Source organism: Pseudopipra pipra, chromosome 2, assembly GCF_036250125.1.
Source record: "Pseudopipra pipra isolate bDixPip1 chromosome 2, bDixPip1.hap1, whole genome shotgun sequence".
NCBI lineage: Eukaryota > Metazoa > Chordata > Aves > Passeriformes > Pipridae > Pseudopipra > Pseudopipra pipra.
Window position 1 is genome coordinate 104,955,026 of NC_087550.1, and position 19,212 is coordinate 104,974,237.

General features: G+C 42.2%; 1 protein-coding gene across 1 annotated transcript in view; it reads left to right on the forward strand.

Moving 5' to 3' along the window:
• The first annotated feature begins 8,317 nt into the window (after positions 1–8,317).
• Positions 8,318–19,212, forward strand: part of SMS (spermine synthase) — a 47,892-nt gene continuing 36,997 nt past the window's right edge. The window contains exon 1 of the mRNA XM_064646763.1: positions 8,318–8,476. Coding sequence (XP_064502833.1) covers positions 8,425–8,476 — 52 coding nt within the window. The 5' untranslated portion in view covers positions 8,318–8,424. The remainder of the gene's footprint in view (positions 8,477–19,212) is intronic.

The window sequence follows — 19,212 nt, forward strand, 5'->3', positions numbered from 1 at the left end:
TATATTTTTTTAAAATGCCACAGCTGGAACAGTTTCTTTCCTCAGGGGTTTACAAGCTAATAGAAAAAGAAAGTACTGTTATCACCACGCTTCAGGTGGAATAATCATTAGCAGTTTAAGAATTAAAACACTGATCTCCTGACTCCTAACCTACTGCTCTAGTTAGAAGACATTTCTTTCTTTCAACAAATCAGCTGAGACATTTTAGTAAAGACTGAGCTGGTACCAGTGAGGACTAAATACCACAATCATTATATGATATTTGGCAAACTTCTGGGTTGCAAGGACACATAAGTTTTCTGATATTTACAACAGGCTGTTTCAGGCTGAAAATTTTTATGTCAATTCCAAAAGTTGCTTTGCTGTAATTAGTCCCAACTGTTATTTTATTGAGTTCTGGTGAAGTTTTGTATTGAAGACTGCAATACATTAATATCTTACCTTATCAACAGGGTTAGTATTTTTATGTAGGCTTTGGAGGATTAGCTACATTTTTTACTGTTTCTCTAAATTTGGTTTATTCATTGTAGCTCTAACTCTGAAATTACTTAGCTGAGCTATAGATCAATCACTTTGAATTATATTCTCAACTCTACATTTTGATTTAATTACCTTGCATTTAAAAAACCACACAAATTTATAATAGATGTTACCTGACAACTTCTTAGAGGAACTGGCTGTGAATAACCACAAAGTCTTTCACAAGTCCTTTCAACTTTTTTCTGTGATGCCTTTAATGAACTCAAAGATGGTCTGACAGGCAATAAAATGAGATCATGGCCTGCTGGGTTGATCAGTATTGTCTTACTGTATTGTTTTTTCCCTTGGAAAACTCATCTCTCTTTCCTAAGCACATGCTGTTTCTTATTTACCATAGAAAATGAAGAAGTTTGTGTAAAAGTTTCTGCTAAGAAGAAAACTTTAAAAAATTAATCATGGCTCTAGCTTCCCACATGGAAACTCTTATTTCATGTTGAGAATATCTCTGAATAGAAGGAAAATAATTTAATTTGTGCAAAGCACTCCACTGACGTGGAGTTCACCTGAAGCATTCATAGCCAACAGATAGAAGCAGAACATGTTTTATCTGCTCTGGTTTAGACTGCAGAGTGAAATGAATCACATCTTAAAACTGGCTCACTGCTGGTTCTGAGTGCAGTCAAGACAACCAGATCAAATGCAGGCTTCTGGATTGTAGACATCTGAGGTTAGATGAGATGAGCTTCGTGCACAGGCTTCACAGGAGAGCCTGATGTGGAACAGCTGCTCTGCAGTGACACCTTGGCCTATTTAGACAGGCACCTTTATTTAATCTGGAAATCCCTTTGAGGAAGAGATCATTTTCTGACTTGGAATTTGTATTGCACTTGCAATCAAAAGGTTCTCTCATGACAGGCAAGATGGTAATACCTCGTCTCATAATAAAAAAGCTGACCACTACCCCTTATAGAGTTATGATGGCATGTTCATAGATTAATTGTAACTACAATGATTTATTAGCATGTATTTAAGCATTTTGTTCATTTTCCTTAGTTTTATATTTGGAATGCAGTTACATATAATTCTGCCTGGAAAGTCAAATGACCATGTAGCAAAAAGTATTGGTCTAACCTTTTCTGCAGTGCACCAGACAAATACTGAAATTCTGGCTCCCTTGAAGTCAAAAGTAAGTCTGTCTTTGACTTTGGTGGCAAAAGAATTTCATGTAAGAAGTCCTGAATCCAGTACATAATACAGATATGAGAATAAAATTCACATTATCATCTATCAGCATTTCTCAAAAAGTGCACACTGAGGCATTGTCACTCAAAAGGGAATTAGAAAAGGTAACTAAAAGGAACAATTTTATGAGAAACAATATTGTTAAACATGCATACAAAGTAAGTTTTGTATTACTGGTCTCTAGTTTAGATAAAAGAACTTTTCCATTGTCTTTTTTTGACACTGCCTCTCTTTTACTCATCTGTTTTACTGCCTCCTCATGCTGCCTGGATGAATTAATCATTCTAATTTTAATCAATTTGCCATCTATGCTTCTCTGTGCAGAGTTTACCTCCCTCCATAAAAACACTTTGATCAGAAAGAATATTATTTCTGTCATGTTATGAGAGGCCAGGGTTACAAATTATCAAGCCATGTATATTTCCCCTAATTTAATGAGTTTTACCAGGCATAAAAAGCTATTCCCTCTCTCTGACCGGGTTGTTTTGGGTTTTTTCTCAAGATTTCATTGGTCTGATTTAATTTTTACATTATTTCAACTGTAGCTGCTAATGTTGGTAAAAAGAAAGGAGAATGGGGTCCACTGGATACAGAGTGCTGTGATAAAAAATAGGGGATGTACCCGTTCAGTGTGTTTTTTGATATCTAGGGTTAATGTCTCCCTGAAGTCATCTGCATGGGAAATTATAATCAATAGACAAGATGTTGTGACTTGACTGGATTGGGGAAACGTGCTTTACTGGTTTTGTGACAGTAATTATTAGGAAATAGAGATAAAATGGAGGAACAGAAAATACACAAACAAACAAAACCAGCTGATGGTAATAAAAAAATTATTCTGTTGTATTGCTGATGCAAACATGCAGAGGGTTATCCTAAAGTCCCAACCATATTGCACATAGCCAACCCCTAGCACTGGTTTTCTGACCTCACCTAAGCTTGCCATCGCTCTGCTTTGTGTGCAGGGAAACAAGGCATCAGGATCCAATTTTTTCTGTTATGTTCTTTTTGATTGTGAACCACAGGTCCTGTCCTGTAGCTGGGTCTATAAGTCACCACTTGGGAGTGGTTAAGATATTCTAACAAGCTGATGCAGCTATCAGACCTAACTTCTATAGCTTAGGTCATAAAGAAAAACTAGCACTAGCAGGCCCTATTGGTGCCTGAGGAGGTATATCCAGACTGTGTTACAGGCATGATAAAGAAGGTGGACAAACCAGGAAAGTCCTTTGGTTGCTATCCAAGATCATGATCATCTGATGTGGTACTGGAAATCACCCTATGAGCTGCCCAAAGGATCAGATGATAAGCGGGGATGAAGAAGGAGTGTGAGAGGTCATCTGATAGAAGTTATATAAAGGTTCCTCAGGGGCTATTTTCAAAAACCAAAAGGGACTGCTTATAGGATCTAATTTTTCTGAGAGACGACACAGATGATCCCATTTTGCTGCATCATGTGATGAGTTCACAGGCAAGACTGTGGTTGGGGTGGAAAAGCAGCGTTCATCTAGTCTTTATAATCATTGGGATTCTGGGGAATTCTGTCGAATGGTCAAACATCTATACAGAAACACAGAAAGAAACTCTGTCAGGCCTGTGGCATTTTGGCAGTTAGGAAAACCCCCCAAACCTGGCATTATGTGCAGGTGAGAGGTACAATCCTAAAGGCTAAGATTAGAGAGTGCTGGTGAGGAGGTAAACGTAAGGAATGGTCTGTCAGTGGTTTCCGTGGCTACTTCTCTGTGTTAGCAAAATAATTTGTTAGTTTCTGTCAAGACTGAAACCTGATTAGTGAGTGTGGTAACAAAAGTAAGGAGACCCTGAAGGTATGCAGGATAACCAGGACCCCAGGATGACTGGACTTGAGATCTCACCTCCGTGGTAAATAACCTTGGACCAAAAGAAACAGGCTGGAGTCTATTCGGACCAAAGGAAATCCCAAGGGTTCAAAAGCAGCACTCTGGCTGAAATACAGCACAGGGCTCTCAAAAAGCAGCGAGTATAATAGCCTCTAAAATTTATGGTAGCACTTATTTAAGTAATTAACTCTTATCTGAGTTCACTAAAACTTCCTGAAATTGTTCTCTTGTTCTGTGAGGAGTCTTACATCCTATGATATAATTTGACTCTCCAGGGTCTTTCTTTGCAGAACTTAGAAAAAAAAAAAAGAGGTCTTTACTCATCTTGTAATCTACCTGACTATGTTTCCACATTCAACTCAATATGCTTGTTTTTAAAGTTAGAGATTTTGTTAATGATTTCCAGTAAGATGTAGGCTCCACACTGCCTCAATTTAATTTGAAACAGTTTGCTATCTTTTTTTTTTCCTAAGCCTCCAGAGCTATGCCCCAGCAAGTCTATATATTAGATTGCAAGCATCCAAGAAGAGGGAAATAAATTGTATTTGTTTTAGTAAACAGTAACATGCTCAGGCACAAAAGCAGAAATAAGAATTAAAGAAGTAAATTCATTGGAATACTCAGTTCTACTTTTCTTATCTGTATTAAACAGACGTTCACCTCTAGAAAACATGAATTTGTCTTATATAATAAGATAATGCTATTTTCCAAAGTGGTGAATTTCATGGTTCCTCATAATTGTGGTACCACATTGTTACCTCAAATAATTTCTAAAGCAACTACTAACTTACAAGACTCTTTCCTATGCATACTACTTTTCTAAAATGAAGTACTATCTTCCCTTTCCTACTCCCCAAAATTTACCATGATTTCTATCAATTATAAACAAATACTAAAGGACTAGAGTTGTGTTTAAAAAATTAAAATTCCTAGGGAAAAAACTGACCCAGTAAGATTCATAAACAGTGAAGATGATGAAAGCACAATCAGGGGTTTGCATCAAACTAACCCCTCTTTGTTTGCAGCCCCTGCTTTTCACATTTTGCTACTATCTTCTAGCAGGCACTTCAGCATGGGATTACATGTTTGCACATGTTATTCTGCTTATTTAATTGTAATGCATTAATGTTTACAATACTTTAAATATACAGAACCAGGTATGGAGAGAGAAACTGTATGTGTATATTTTAAATAGTTATGCTTGATTTCACGGTTTCAATTAGCATTATGAGATGGCCATGTTATTCACAAGTGATACAGCCATGAGACATGCAAGTATTCCTAAACAAGGGCTGACACAACCTTTGTGAACTCCTGTCTTAAATGTGTCATTGCTTTAGAAACTTTTTTAGCCAGTCAGGAAAAAAAATCTACTATTGTTAAGTGACCCTAGTGCACCCTAACCAATACTCAGAAGGACGTGAAGTGAATGAATTTCTGAACAGGTCATAAACATGAGGAAAAAATATTTTTTTAAAGGATATTTCTTAGCTGTCTATGAGAAGAAGTTGATTTTAACTTTAGTTCCTGAGGTGAACTCTGGATTGTGGCAGTGAAATATTTTCAGACCAATGAACACAGGTGGATATAGTCAGAGAAGATGAACTGAGAGCTTGTGGTTAAAAATGCTATTACACTCTGCTTAAAAAAATCTTGAGACTTGAAACACTTGGTATTTCAGCCTGTCATGATCCTGTACAAAGAACAGAAGTTATGCAGATTAAAACACACATCTATTGCGTACTGTGCAAGGCCTCTGTCCCAACTATTTTGCAGTGCAAGATTGTTCCCAAGAACCAGTGTCTTTTATCTAATCTGTCCAATCTACCTGCAGAGGGTAGGGTCTCTGCCCTCGATTTTCAGCACAAAACTTTCCATGACCCGGCAACCATCGATGCCTCAATCTTTTTTTCCCTATTGAACCCCCTTTTGCAGTCTGCACTGGCTTCAAGACATGCACACAATCTTACACTGATCAAACTCCATACAGTCTGTGCTAATCTTAACAACATGATGTCATCCAAACACCATAGTATTTGTGAAACATGTTTTAATATTCTAGATCTTTTGATCTTGTCTCATAAATCAATCCCTTCATCTCCTTAATTATTTTAATTGCTCTTTTTAAAATTCCCTTCAGTGTAATTTTCTAACAGGAAGATTCCCAAAAAATATCCCAGGCATGACCTAGTTAAGTATCATGTACAGAGTAGTCATGCCAAAGAAGTGGAAGAGAAAGTCTATTAGTTCCTTCCTCAGCAATGGGATCCTTCACATGGAGGCTTAAATTCCGTGGGCTTTGTTATTATGCTTTTCTGTAAAACCATATGTAATTTACTGTCTGCTTTCACTCCTATATGTTGATATTGTGAGTTTCTTCCTCTTGTTGAATGTTTTCCTACAGCTCTACCAAAGTTTCTAAGATGAACTTCTTCTTTTCCACGCTTTATTGAATTTGTTCATGCTGTTTTGCCAGCTTTCCCAGTTCCACCTAACAAAATGAACAGCTGCAAAAGCCATTTATGGCTAATAACCATCCTTTAAGTCAAAGTTTAAGAAAGAAAGACTTCATATTTTTCTCTGAAATAATTTATTAGCCTTTTCAGCTCTTCAGTTGAATCCACTACTAATCCATAAAATTCTCATCCATATAAAAAAGGAAACAGTAAGACCACTGTTCTTTTTTCATCAGCAAATTTAATTAAAAAGATGACGCTCCACCTCTCCTCAAGTGCCAGTCTGGAATGGTCGGCCTTAAGCTGCAAAATTAATGCCAGGAAAAGATTTGCATGACATATTGATGTTTTTTTTCTGTAAACCCAGCAAAGCTGTTCGTGTGTATGTAAGGGCATAATTTAGCTAGGCACCTGGCACATATGAACAAATACATTTGAAGGTACTTAGGTGACAACATCACTATTACCTTCTTCCAATTATTCCACAATGGAAAGATAATGTAATTGGTTGAACTGAACACAAGGCGTTGCTCCCATTGAAGAGAGCAAAAATCAATCCAGAAAGTTCCTTTATGGAATGAAGTAACTGAAACCACTCCAGCTGCCACCAGCAATGGTGAAAGATGTAAGAGATTTTAAAGTGTAGGGATTTTCCTGGCTGTCTAATGGCAGCTGCATGTTCGGAAAAAAGAATGGTAGAGAGTTCAAAGCAGCAAAAACCCACTGATTTTGGTTAAAGAAAAAAAGTCATGGCACTAAGAAAAATAAGAATTCCTGATGGAATGGCAACAAGGGTACACAAGCCACCCAAAGAGAACTATGTAATCCCCTGTAATATCCAGGATTGAATCAAAGATGTTGAATGGGAATCTGCAAAGCCATATATTTTAGGTAATTAATCATTAAAAAAAGCCTCTCATGCATGAGCTGTCTCAAATGAACAACAGCTGATGAAAGTGTAGTTACTACAGAACTGCAGATGTCTGTGCTTCCTCTGACGCGTATCCCCAGAGAACATTTTTGCTTTGCTCAGAGTGCCTGTGTGGAACTATAGCTGTTCAAAACAAGGATACTGTAAATTTGCCCTGAAAAAGCCCCACCTTATTCCAAGTGAATAGAAATAATCACGGTAGCACATTGGATTACACAATAACAATTACTTGTAAATCTCTTAATTTAATTGTGGAATCATGTGAAACCACGGCATGGCATTGTGCAAACCTGCTCTCAATCCTGCAATAAAATTAAAGGAACTAAGAGCTGGCAAAGCTCATAGGAACCGACAGTCAAACATCTTCCCCTGTACTTGGCACTGGTGAGGCCACACCTCGAGTACTGTGTCCAGTTCTGGGTCCCTCAATTCAGGAAGGACACGGAGGTGCTGAAGCAGGTCTAGAGAAGGGCAACAGAGTTGGTGAAGGGTCTGGAGCACAAGTCCTATGAGGAGCGGCTGAGGGAGCTGTGGTTGTTTATCCTGAAGAGGAGGAGGCTCAAGGGTGACTTTATCACTCTCTACAACTCCCTTGAAAGGAGGTCGTAGCCAGGTGGGGATCAATGTCTTTTCCCAGGTAACCAGAGACAGGACGAGAGGACACAGTCTTAAGCTGCACCAGGGGAGGTTTAGGTTGGATATCAGGAATTTCTTTACAGAAAGGGTGATTAGACACTGGAATGGGCTGCCCAGGGAGGTGGTGGAGTCACTGTCCCTGGAGGTGTTTATGGAAAATCTGGACGTGGTACTCAGTGCCATGCTCTGGTTGACGTGGTGGTGTGTTCGGTCATAGGTTGGACTCGGTGATCTCAGAGGTCTTTTTCAACCTAACTGATTCTGTGATTTTGTGATTCAGTGACCAGTTCTGTAGTTAACTGCTTCTGCACACTATTTTTCTAGGTTTGTAGCTGCACGTAGTTAGTGTAATCTTTGCCTTCAGGACGCTGTTTTACCCGTTAGACAAGAAAAGATGACTTTAAACAAAAGGCCTTACAGAGGCCCTGATGGTGGTCCCTTTGCAGCGAAGGCTGGCGGGGCCCCCCCCCCGTGCCCACCGCGGGCAGCAGGTGAGGTGCAGCAGCCCGAGGCCACCACTGCTGCCGCCGCCGGCATCGGTCCGCGGCCTCAGCGCCAGGACACCACTGCGGGACTTCACCGGGCTGTGTGACCCAAGGGCCTCCCCAGGGTATTTTTCGGACGCCCAGCCCCAGGGGGTGCCGATCGACCGCTTCCCTCCCGCCGCTCCGCTGCGGTCCCGCCCCGCCGGCCCGGCCCCGCCCCGCCGCCGCTCCCCCCCCGCGGCGCCGCCGCAGCCCCGCGCGCATATAGGGCCGCTCTGCCGCACGGGCCGCGCCGTCGCCGCCGCTCCAGGCATGGCACAGGGCTCTACCTCACTATGGCAGCAGCAGCGCGGCACAGCACCCTGGACTTCCTGCTCGGCGCCACAGGTAACGGCGGCGCAGGAAGGCGGGGAGGGGGGCGCGACCCTTCCCCCCGTGGCGGGGTCTCCCTGCGGCCCCGCCGGGGAAGCGCCGCGTCCTCCCGCCCTGCCGGCCCCGCGCGGGCGCCGCCTCCCCCCGCGGGCCTTTCTCGGCGCCCCCGCGGGGCCGGGCGTGCCCGCGGTACCCGCCGCTGTCCCCGCGGCCAGGCGGGCCGCCCGCCGCGGCCTCCTGCCCCGAGCCCGCCGCGCTGGGGGCAGCCCGGCATGGGGAGGGCGGACGTGAGGGTGCCCCCGGGCCGGGCGATCCCCGTGGCGGCCCCGGGGCGCGCTCTCCCCGCGGGGGCAGGGGAGGCGGGCGGGAGGTGCCGCGCCGCGGGCCCGCAGGGGTGGGGGAAGGAAGGAGGGCCTGTCTATGTGCGAGTGGCCGGGCCGGGGCTCCCCGCGGAGCCGCCCCCGCACCGCGCTGGAGGCGGCGGGGATAAAGTGGCTCTCGGCTCCCGCCGGGCGGTGCGGGATTGCCGGGTCACTGCGGTGCCGCTCGGACGCGTGGAGGGAGCGATTGGCGCTGGAGCCGCGGGCTGTGGCAGGGCCTGAGCCCGTGGGGGTCTGTAGGGAGCACGTTCGGGCCGGGAACCGCGGCGACAGCCGCGTTCCTGAGGGGCAGGGATGTGTGGACAGGTTTGATGGGGGAAGGGGGGGGAGCTGCCGTGGGCGCCAAAGCGGCTCGGTGAGTGCTGAGCAAGGCCGCGGGCTCGGTCTGGCCTTCCCGCCCCCTGTCTGGCCTGGTGTGTCGAACCCCTTTCTCTCTCCCTTTTTGGAGGGAGGGAGGTGTGAAGGTAGTTCCCTGCATCTACAGTCAAAATCTATTAATAGGTTGATTTGAGAAAGAGAGGTTCCTGAGTGCAGGGGCTTTGCTGCGTGCTGTGCCCTTTGTGGCACTGCTGTGTGTGCACTTCAGAAAGCCAGGAGCTGGGAGGGGAAGGTAATAGTGGAGCTGTTCCCAAGCAGTGCACTTTAGGGTATTGTAGTGTGTTTCACAGTGAAAATCTTGCAGTTTCCATTTTACAGAGAGATTTTTGTAGAGCAGCTCAGCCACTCAAATGATGATCCAATGGTCAACGAGGTAGTCCTGCTGTCCTTGCACCTCATGCTTGACTGACCTAGCATTAACAGAATTAGGAAGCTAAACCAGTATAAAAATTATATTTGTAGATACCACACAGCCCCCTCAACAAGCACTTTGCCTGTATAGTTCCCTGGACTATCTCAGGTTCAAGAGTTACATCAATGACTGGCTTCTGCAGAAGAGTCAGAATTGCCAGGGATAAAAGTAGGACTAGATGTATTGCAAATAAGCCACGGGTATGGTGGCTGTTCTGTTATATAAAGAACAATGCCATTAATTAATGTGGTAACGATCCTAATTATTATCTTGGCCTTGGATAGGCTTTTCTATCCATTTCCCTTTACTTTTGAAGATATTGGTTGTGTCCTTCTCTGACCAAGATGGATGTGCCTAAATAGGTGTGGGTTGATGGACCAACTGTAGAAGTGTTGCCATGTAGATCAAAGGAGGGAAGAAGGCTTTTTCCCTTCTTATGTTTGGCTCAGCACAACAGACATCGTCAGTGAGACGTGAAGAACTTTCTTCCGCCCATGACAGCTTGGAAGTTGGCTTGTAGTTTTTATGTGGACTTTTTCCCTTTGTCTAGTGTTTATGGCCCAAAGCATGAAGAGTTGTTTAAATAGGCAAAATTGGTGAATGTACGTGTGTAGTTTATGTTAACGGCGTTTGAATGCTGAAACATGGATTGTCCACTAGTTGAGCTTTCTGCTGCAAATTATGTGGGCAATAAAAGTTCTGAATAGTCTGGAATTACATGAAAAGGCATTTAGTAAAATTAAATGTGTGGTTTTGGACCTTCAGATCTTGTGAGAATAATACGTTATTTCTAGATCTCAGCTGAATCTGTTGCACCTCTACGTTTGCATTCTGGAGAAGGCAAAATCTGTGAATTTGGTAAATGCACGCTCCTCGTTCTGCAAAATATTAGCTGTGTCCTCATTTTTCAACGAATATGTGTTTTTGGGTAGATATAACTGTTAAAGTTGCCAGGTTATCCTGGAATCATAGGATGGCCTAGGCAAGAAGGGAAGTTAAAGATCACCTATTTCCAATGCCCCTTCCATGGGCTGGGACACCTTCTACTAGGTCAGGTTGCTCAGAGCCCCATCGAACCTGTCCTTGAACACCTCCAGGAATGGGACATCCACAGCTTCTGTGGGCATTCTATCCCAGTGCCTCACCACCCTCACAGTAAAGAATTTCTTCCTGATATCTAACCTAAGCCTATTCTCTGTTTGAAGCCATTCCCCCTTGTCCTGTCTCCAGGTAAATAGTCTCTCTCCAGATTTCTTGTAAATTCCCTTCAGGTACTTGGAAGGCTGCAATTAGGTCACCTCAAAGCCTTCTCTCTTCAAGGCTGAACAATCCCAATTTTCTTAGTCTTTCCCTATAGAAGAGATGCTCCATCCCTCTAATCTTGGTGACCCACCTCTGGAATTGCTCCAACAGGTCATTGTGCTTCCTGTGATGGGGACTCTGGAGCTGAGCACAGTATTCCAGGTGGGGGCCTCACCAGGGCAGAGTAGAGGGGCAGAATCCCCTCTCTCACCTGCTGGCCGTGCTGCTTTGGATGCAGCTCAGGGCATGGTTTGTTTCTGGGCTGCAAGCTCACATTGCTGGGTCATATCCAGCCTCTCATCCAGCAGCAGCCCCATGTCCTTCTCATCATGGCTGCTCTGGATCTGTTCATCACCCAGCCTGGATTGATACCGGGATTTGCCTCGACCCAGGTGCAGCACCTTGCACTTGGTCTTGCTTTAACCTCATGAGGTTCCCACGGGCCCTCTTCTTGAGCTTGTCCAGGTGGCAACCACAGCACTCAGCTTGCTGTCATCTGCAAACTTGCTGAGGGTTCACTCACTCCCTTTGTCTGTCACTAATAAAGATATTAAATAACACTAGTTCCAGTACAAACCCCTGAGGGGACACTGCTTGTCACTGATGTCCATTGGGACTCTGAGCCATTGATCACTGCCTCTTGGATGCGACCATCCAACCACTTTCTTATCCACCCATTGAATCCACCTCTCTCTAATTTAGAGAGAAGGATGTTATGATGGACTGTGTCAAAGGCTTTACAGTAGTCCAGGTAAATGACATCTGTAGCTTGTAGGAAGGCAAGACTTTAGGTTATGAAAGCAAGTTTGAACAATAGTTTGTTTCATTGCAACACATCTTGAAATAACTGCACATGGTTATGATGGCACTTCTTAAGAATCTGCTTGTATGAGTTGTTATAGGTGGTTGAAGTAATTTGTGTACGTTTCTTGGTGTTCACTTTTAACATAGCAGCTATCTAAAGGCTTCAGTGTTGCTGTTGAGCATCAAGACTGAACATGACTGTTAAGGGTGGGATAGTATTTCTGAGATGTTTTCTGTGATCTGTTTATTACTTTGTTCTCTGTTGTATGTGACTTGTCTTCATCCTCAGTCTTTTGAGGTTCTCTGTGAGTAAAGGAGGGAGGCTGTCTTTGGGTGGCAGTGAAAGGATCTGGAGGGCACAGATCTGCATGAAGAAGATGGGATTTTGTCATGTGGTAATTTATTAATGTGTCAATCATGTGCAATTATTTGCTAGCAATTGCCTGTGCTGCAGAAGGTGCAGGTTCTACTGGGTTGTTCTCACTCTCTGGCTTACTTGGCACATGACAAACCCCTTCAATAACAGCTTTGCTTTCTTCAGACAGTCCAGTTCTCTGGGGCTGTTGGGATTATGGTACATTCTTTAGGATTCCAGTGTTTACAAAGCAAGGATCTTGAGAGTGATAACTGTCACATTAGGCATTTCTTAGTATTTGCCATCATCACTTCCGTAAGGTGGTTGGAAATACTGAGAGAGGTCAGCAATGTCAATAAAAACATGGATCTGAGGAGTTAGAGGACAAAACAGGTCCTCTTGTGTTGGTTTAAGGTGGGGAGGAACACAACCCTGTCTTGGGTATGGGGCTGCATGAGCTGAGCAAGGCCATGTACTTCTATTAAAAGCTACCAAGTTTTTTCAAACTTTAAAAAAATTTATTGAAGTATGGTACAAAAATGTATTAGTCAAAAGAAGAAAGGCACTTTTGCCTGTCTATATAACTGTCAGTTAAATATAAGCAAGGTTGAATCTCTGATAGCTGGATAGTGTAGCCTGACTTTGGTGATGGTCTTCTCAAGAGCTGATTAAATTAGCAACCGTTGAGCTAAACCCTTTGAGCAGAAATATCTTATCTGTGACCCGGGAGATAAACAGACAACTTTAGCAAGCAAACAGTATAGTGTTCCCTATTCTAAAATACAGGAAGACTACTTTAGTAGTCACAGATAGGTGGCCTTCCTTAATTGGGGTGTAGAAGGCCTTAGTTGTGTATTTTTTCATCCAAAGGGATGAATTTGAGACTCCTCAAGTTATTTATTTTAAGGACTTTATTATGAAAGTATGTAGATACTTGATGCCTTAGACCTGCACAGGATTGATTTTAGATGTACTGTATGTTGTAAATCTGCTTGTACATGGGAGTGTTCACATCCATGCATGAATGTGTCATATAAGCTTAGTTTTCTTGGTTGTTGAGTATTGAATTGAACAGTATTCACATTTCTCTAAGGGTGAGAGTGGAGATAATATGGAGACTCGGGAGATTTGGGCTCTTCTGTTTGCCTCAGAAAGCTGCTTTGAAAAGACATTTAGTTGGAAATTAGTTTTAACTGTCTGCAGGTTTACTGTTTGGGATTATTGTTGGGGGGTTATATATAATTCATGATACGGTGGCACAGACAGTTCTGCTGATGATATTCAGGGCCAGGGCACAGATGAGTGAGCTGGTGGAGGAGGGCAGTGATGACCTGAGCTGGCACAGTTGCTGAAACAAATTCATACAAAACTCTTGTGTGAATTAGCACACAATGGGAATGCGGGGGTTGGAGTGCAGGTAAGGCAATCCTTGAATTTTTAAGAAAAATGATAGATTGATGTGTGTGCACATGGTCTGGTTTTCCTCAAATGAATGTTTTTGTGGAGATAGAAGGGAGTTACCTTTTGTGGGCTGAGCATGCTCTGTCAGTGGCTTTGTTCCTGTCTGCAGAGTCCACTGCACATTCTGAATCTGCGTGAGGAAAGAGTTTTAATTATAAGTTGTTCTAAGTTACTCTCTTAAATATTCTTTCAGTATTGAAGTTTTTACTTAGGCTTTCAAATTGTTAAATATTTGAACTGTGTGCACTTCAACTAGTATTTTCATTCTTGTCTTTGTTTTGATTGGAAGTCTTGATGTTCTTCATAGAGCAGTACCACAGTTTTGTGGTACTTGTTTTTGGCTGTGCTAATCTAAATTTTTGGAGGGGAGAAAGTAGACAAGGTTGAGTTTTGCATCCCTTTGAGAAGCCTTGTTAGTTGAGTTTCCTCACTTGAAGGACTAATTAAAAAAATACCTTTCTGAAGGGATGATTTCCCAGAAAGAGGAGTGTTTAAGAGAACCAGATGAGGAGGAGGAGTGCTGTATTGGCTTTTTCTTGTGACCATCTCTGAAACCTCTACCTGAATTTCTCTCTGTGAAAACTCTATATGAGTTCAGCTGCTCATGTGCTTTGAGCTTTATTGTGCTGTAGTAAAGACGATTTGGAGTTGATACTGGGTTTGGTTTATTTAGCAGATAATGAGCAGTTTTAGCTGTTGAGTCATGTTTTATCCCATACTAAGCATGGAAATATCAGAGAAAGCAGAAGAGATGACTGGCACTGAAAAGTTGATGTTTTTCTTGAAGACTTGCAGGGTTGTTTTTCAAGTAAGTCAAGCTTGTGTATGAAGGAGAAGGGCTTAAACTAATACTAAGTACTTGGAAATTGCTAAGATTATAAATGAGAAACCTCATCAATAAAATCTTTGAGCACTTAGCTATATAGAGAGTGATTTTTAATTTCATGTTCTCTATGATGGGTGCTTTTGTTGCCTGATGTACTAGAGATGCTGGGGCTTTGTTTTTCTTATGAGGCAAATTTTGGCAGGAGCTGACTGCAGTTAGCTTTAAAAACACGTTAAGTATATTTGAACATGTTGTGGGGGAATGGCACCTCTGATCCTTGTAGCTAAATTTGACTGGTTCTGTCAAGTATTGAATTGTCTGAAGTGCTGAAACATCTGATTACAGTGATAACGTGCAGATAATATGCTTATCTCTTTACCTTAGTGATTTAGGGTATGCTAGCAAAATGTGCTGACTCCTTGACTGTGATGTGTATGCGAAGACCATGTAAATAAAGATTAAACAAGACTCAAGTAAATGTCTCTGGACTTGCAACCTTGGCTAAGGGTGTGTTTGCAGCTACTTTGCAGCTACAGTTCAGGAGTGGGTCTGTTTTAGTTATGTTCGCTTAGCAGCCTCCTTGAGTGGTGTGGGCTCAGCCTGTGCTTTTGGCTGGGCTGTTCTGAGCCGAGCCCTGCAGGTCTCCACAACCTAGTTCTGACAGGTCTGGACTGAGAACTGGCCTGCTGTGTGTCAGAGCACAAATGGGGCTTGTCAGGAGGTGTTAATACAGGAATTAATAGCTTTCCATTTTTAGTAGTAAGGACTTCTATGAACTCATTCCCTGCTTCAGTTGGTTTCTAGTTTTGAAGATTAAAATGCTTCATGACTGGAACTCTGAAAATATAATTATCTGATTCTCCAACATGATGTTGAATTTTCAATGGCTGCTTGCTGAGACCTGAAGGAGCTGTCACCTGCAGAGGTGGAGGTTAGCAGCATGGGAGATATTTTTCATGAGGGTCCGATTAGAGGCTGCTGGGCGAATTCCTGCAGGAAATGAACACTGCTTTTGACACATCAGTATTTCCCGTTTCAGGTACACTTCTCTGACCATGCCTTTGAAATAGCAAAATCCTTGGAAGGAGAGGAAGGTACATATGACAAGTACTAATCACTTTTCTTAATGTTTCTAAAGGATGGTCAGGTACTAGGTGATGAAAATGGCTTGAGAGATGTAAGTGAACAGGAGAGCTGGCATTACTTAGGCATCCTGAAGTTCTGTTACCAATGCATTTTGTCCTTTTTTTTTTTTTGAATGGAAGGGCTGCAGATATTTCAACTGGTGCTAAGATTCAAAATGTGAACAGTCTTTGTATGCCAAATGATAGACTTCAGTTTATGCATTAGTGGGAGAGACAAGTGAGGTTAGTGGAGTTGAGGCGTTGAAACCACATTTGTTGATATTAAGGCTCAAGCTACCCATCGTAAGAAGGAGGTTTTCTGAGTGCATAAATACTCTGTGTAAAGGTGGTATGCCAAAATTACATGTGAGGATGTTAGTTTGCAAATACCTTTGGTTTACCTCTTGGCCTACTGCTCAGCTCTGATAATCTGTTGAGGTGAAGAGTTACAAGAAGTTTAATGAAATGATGTCTTTCCATAGCAGAGTTAGACTTGACTAAACAGTAAGTCTGAAAGAGTATGTTTTGAGACTTAGATGCTTAAAAGGTAAAAGATACTGCTTGTGGGTTGTTTAGAACAGTGTGACAAATATTTCGCATCATCTAAGCAAATGTTGCTTCTGTATTAAAGAACAGTGACCTTGTATAAAGTGGAAAAACCTTTAAGACTCTTACAGGGTAAAATAGCAATTAGGGAAAGGAAAGCAGTTAAAAGCTTTTTTAACTAAACTTTTGTGTGAATATTGAACAGCAGTGAGACTTCTGGAATGCAAAGCCACTGTTAACTGTGGAAGCCTAAAATGTTTTTTCTTTCAGAGTTACTATAGAGTGGCAAGACTTTGTGATCTGTTGTGCACCATTCCAGAAGATAAGCATTTAAAAAGTTGGTAACTGTGATAGGATGTCACATCATAACTAGCTGCAATTAGATGCAAGGTATAGAAAAACTATTTTAAAGCATGTATTTTATAAAATAAAAAAGGAAATAATTTGTAAATGTCAGGATGAACAGGAGAGACTTTTTAAACATTATTTAACTCTGCATGTGATTATTGTGAAAGGTATAGTGAAAGGCAGTTCTTTTCTCCTTTCTGACTTTTTTTTTTGGAAGGGGCAGTACTCAAATAGCTTCTCCTTCAGAGTTGTCCTGGCTGTCAGAATTTGACATGCTTAGTGTCTTAAACTTGTTTTATAGAATGTTCTTGTGGGACTTGTCCTCTCTAACTGAAAAACATAATATGGTCCCTCAGGTGCTTCCAGCAGCAATGAGGGTCTTCTAAAAGTTTTGCCAAAAGCTAAGAAGGAAAAACCCCTCTTACAGTTTCTTGTGGTGGATTGTTTTCAATCTTCCGTAGTACATTGTGCTGCAGGAGGCATCAGGAGTGAGCCTTCAGATACTGATGAATCCACAAGCAGAGGGTCCCTGTATTTGTGCAGTAAGCAAGCCAGGACAAGTATGTTTGCAGTGGTTGATTTCCCAAGTAACTCTCAAGCAGAGCTGTTCGGTTCACTGTATAACCATCATTTTTAGTTGAATTCTTGCTAGTGTTTTAAGTAATGAGTTGCTGGTTGTGTTCCTGACTTTTTTTTTTTTTTGGTAGTTATATAGGAAAGGCTCCAGATTGTGTCTGTGTAGCTCTGTTCTCTTTACATTAACATTGGAGACTTGGACAAAGATTATTCCGTATTCCATAAAGGTGATACGTGACTGTATGAGCTATCTTAGAAAGTGTGTTTGTGTGCTAGTGCCATCTGACAGCCCCTCTATATATTTTGTTACTTTGGTCAGCCTTATTAGAAAGTTATAGTGTCTTTTGAAACTACAAGAAAAAGTTCAGCTTTAAAAAGGTGATCTTGGGAAAGTTGAAGTAGCTTTTCTTGTGTTTTTTTTTTTTTTTCCCCTGTGCTTCCACAAACCTAATTCCGGTGAGTGGCGGAAGAAAGACCAATCATCTTTGTGAGATTCTTGCCATGTGGAGAAGATCAGGGAAGAAGGTGGATATAGTTTTTGGAAGGTGTGTGGTACTCTTTATCCAGAAGGAACATATCCTGTTCCTTATTGATATGTGACTTTCCAAAAAAAATTATTTTCTTGGTGCATCTGAGCAAAAAATCTGAGACTGAAAGAAAATCAATATCACTGTCTTCAAAAGAGCAAGAGGAAAGATTCAATCAACTTCATCTTGATGATTCCTGGGAAAGTGATGGAGTAAGTCTTGGAAACTATTTTCAGACCTCTTGAGAACTTGGAAGTGGACATAGCTGACATTACTTTAAAAAGGTGAGGTCATACCTAGCCCACCTGCTAGCATTCTGTGGTCAAAGGATTGGGTAGTGATTGCTGTTAATCTAGACTTTAGTAGGACTTTCCATGCTTTCCAGTAACATCTCCATGGACTATGTGGTGAAGTACAATTTAGAGAAATCTAAAATGAGGTGGATTGAAAACTGATCTGCTGGGCCCACCCAAGAAGTGAGCAGCAACTGGAAGTCCACTATTGAGCTATGTCCCTAAGCACCATGTCAAACTTCTAAACATATATACTAATATATAAAAAATACCTGATGAGGCGACTGGAGAAGCTGTACTTTCCTCAGTGGTGCCCTACAACAGGACAAGAGGTAGTGGGCACAAATTGAAACACATGAAGCTTGGTCTGAACATGTGCTGGATATGCTGTATCTAGCATATCTATATATCTAGATAGCTGCCTGACCTGGCTGTGCCAGAAGGATGCACACAGAAAGGTGTCTTAAGTAGAAAAGTTGAATGTCTGGGAAGAGGCTTTCAGAAATACTGCACTGACAAGTTCTCGTGTTTGGCAGAGAGCTTTGTTATCTCATGAGGGTTTGTGTTTTTTGTGTGTTCCTCTTGGACATGTGAACTAACATAAAGGTGGTAGCGCAGGGGAAGATAGAGGGTTGAATTCTCCTGTTTGTAGTTGGGTTTCTTTAATAGTTTGAGAGCTCATTCTGATTCATGATTGTTTTACTCATCATTTCCCAAAGGACATTTGGATGAAGAGTGACTTAGATTGGCTGTGGTGAATATGTGGATCTGACAGTAAGTTCATGCTCTTCCTGTTGTGACACAGTATAGCTGGTTTTGCCTGTATTCACTATGTAGCTGGAAATCCTTAAGAGTAGGAGTGTGGAAGATGTTCTGTGGAAACTCTTTAGGAAAAAGCAGCCTCTGCTCTTAACCATGTGTAATACACAGTGACATGGAGTAAGTGCACTGGAAAACTTGATATGTTTTCTTATGGATGGGTGAGTAGTAGGTGACTATTTCCACTTGATGCCTGCCCCTTTACGCCTGACGCATGATTTGTTGACTTCTGTGTATAAATGGGTATAATGAGGATGATCCTCACAGGTGCAAATTGATTGAAAGGAATAATTTTAGTATAGTTTTCTGCTTCATTCTGTTTTCTGCTTTTGCAGAGCTGGCAAGGACAAAACAAAGGATTTTTCCTCTGTGTGTGTGTGTGTGTGTGTGTGTCTGGGTTCTGATGGGAGACTCTCGAACTTAATACCTGGGAGGTGTTTGTTGCTAAGGCCAATTGTTTTTCATTTACGTGTGTTAATATGTCAGGAAAAAGCTGCTGCTTTGTTTTAGGCAGTAATGAAAGCAGGGGCTTTGGAGTGTGCTCCAAGGGGGGGTACTTTGATTCTTGTGAGGCACGGGGTTATTTTGTTCTTGAAGGAT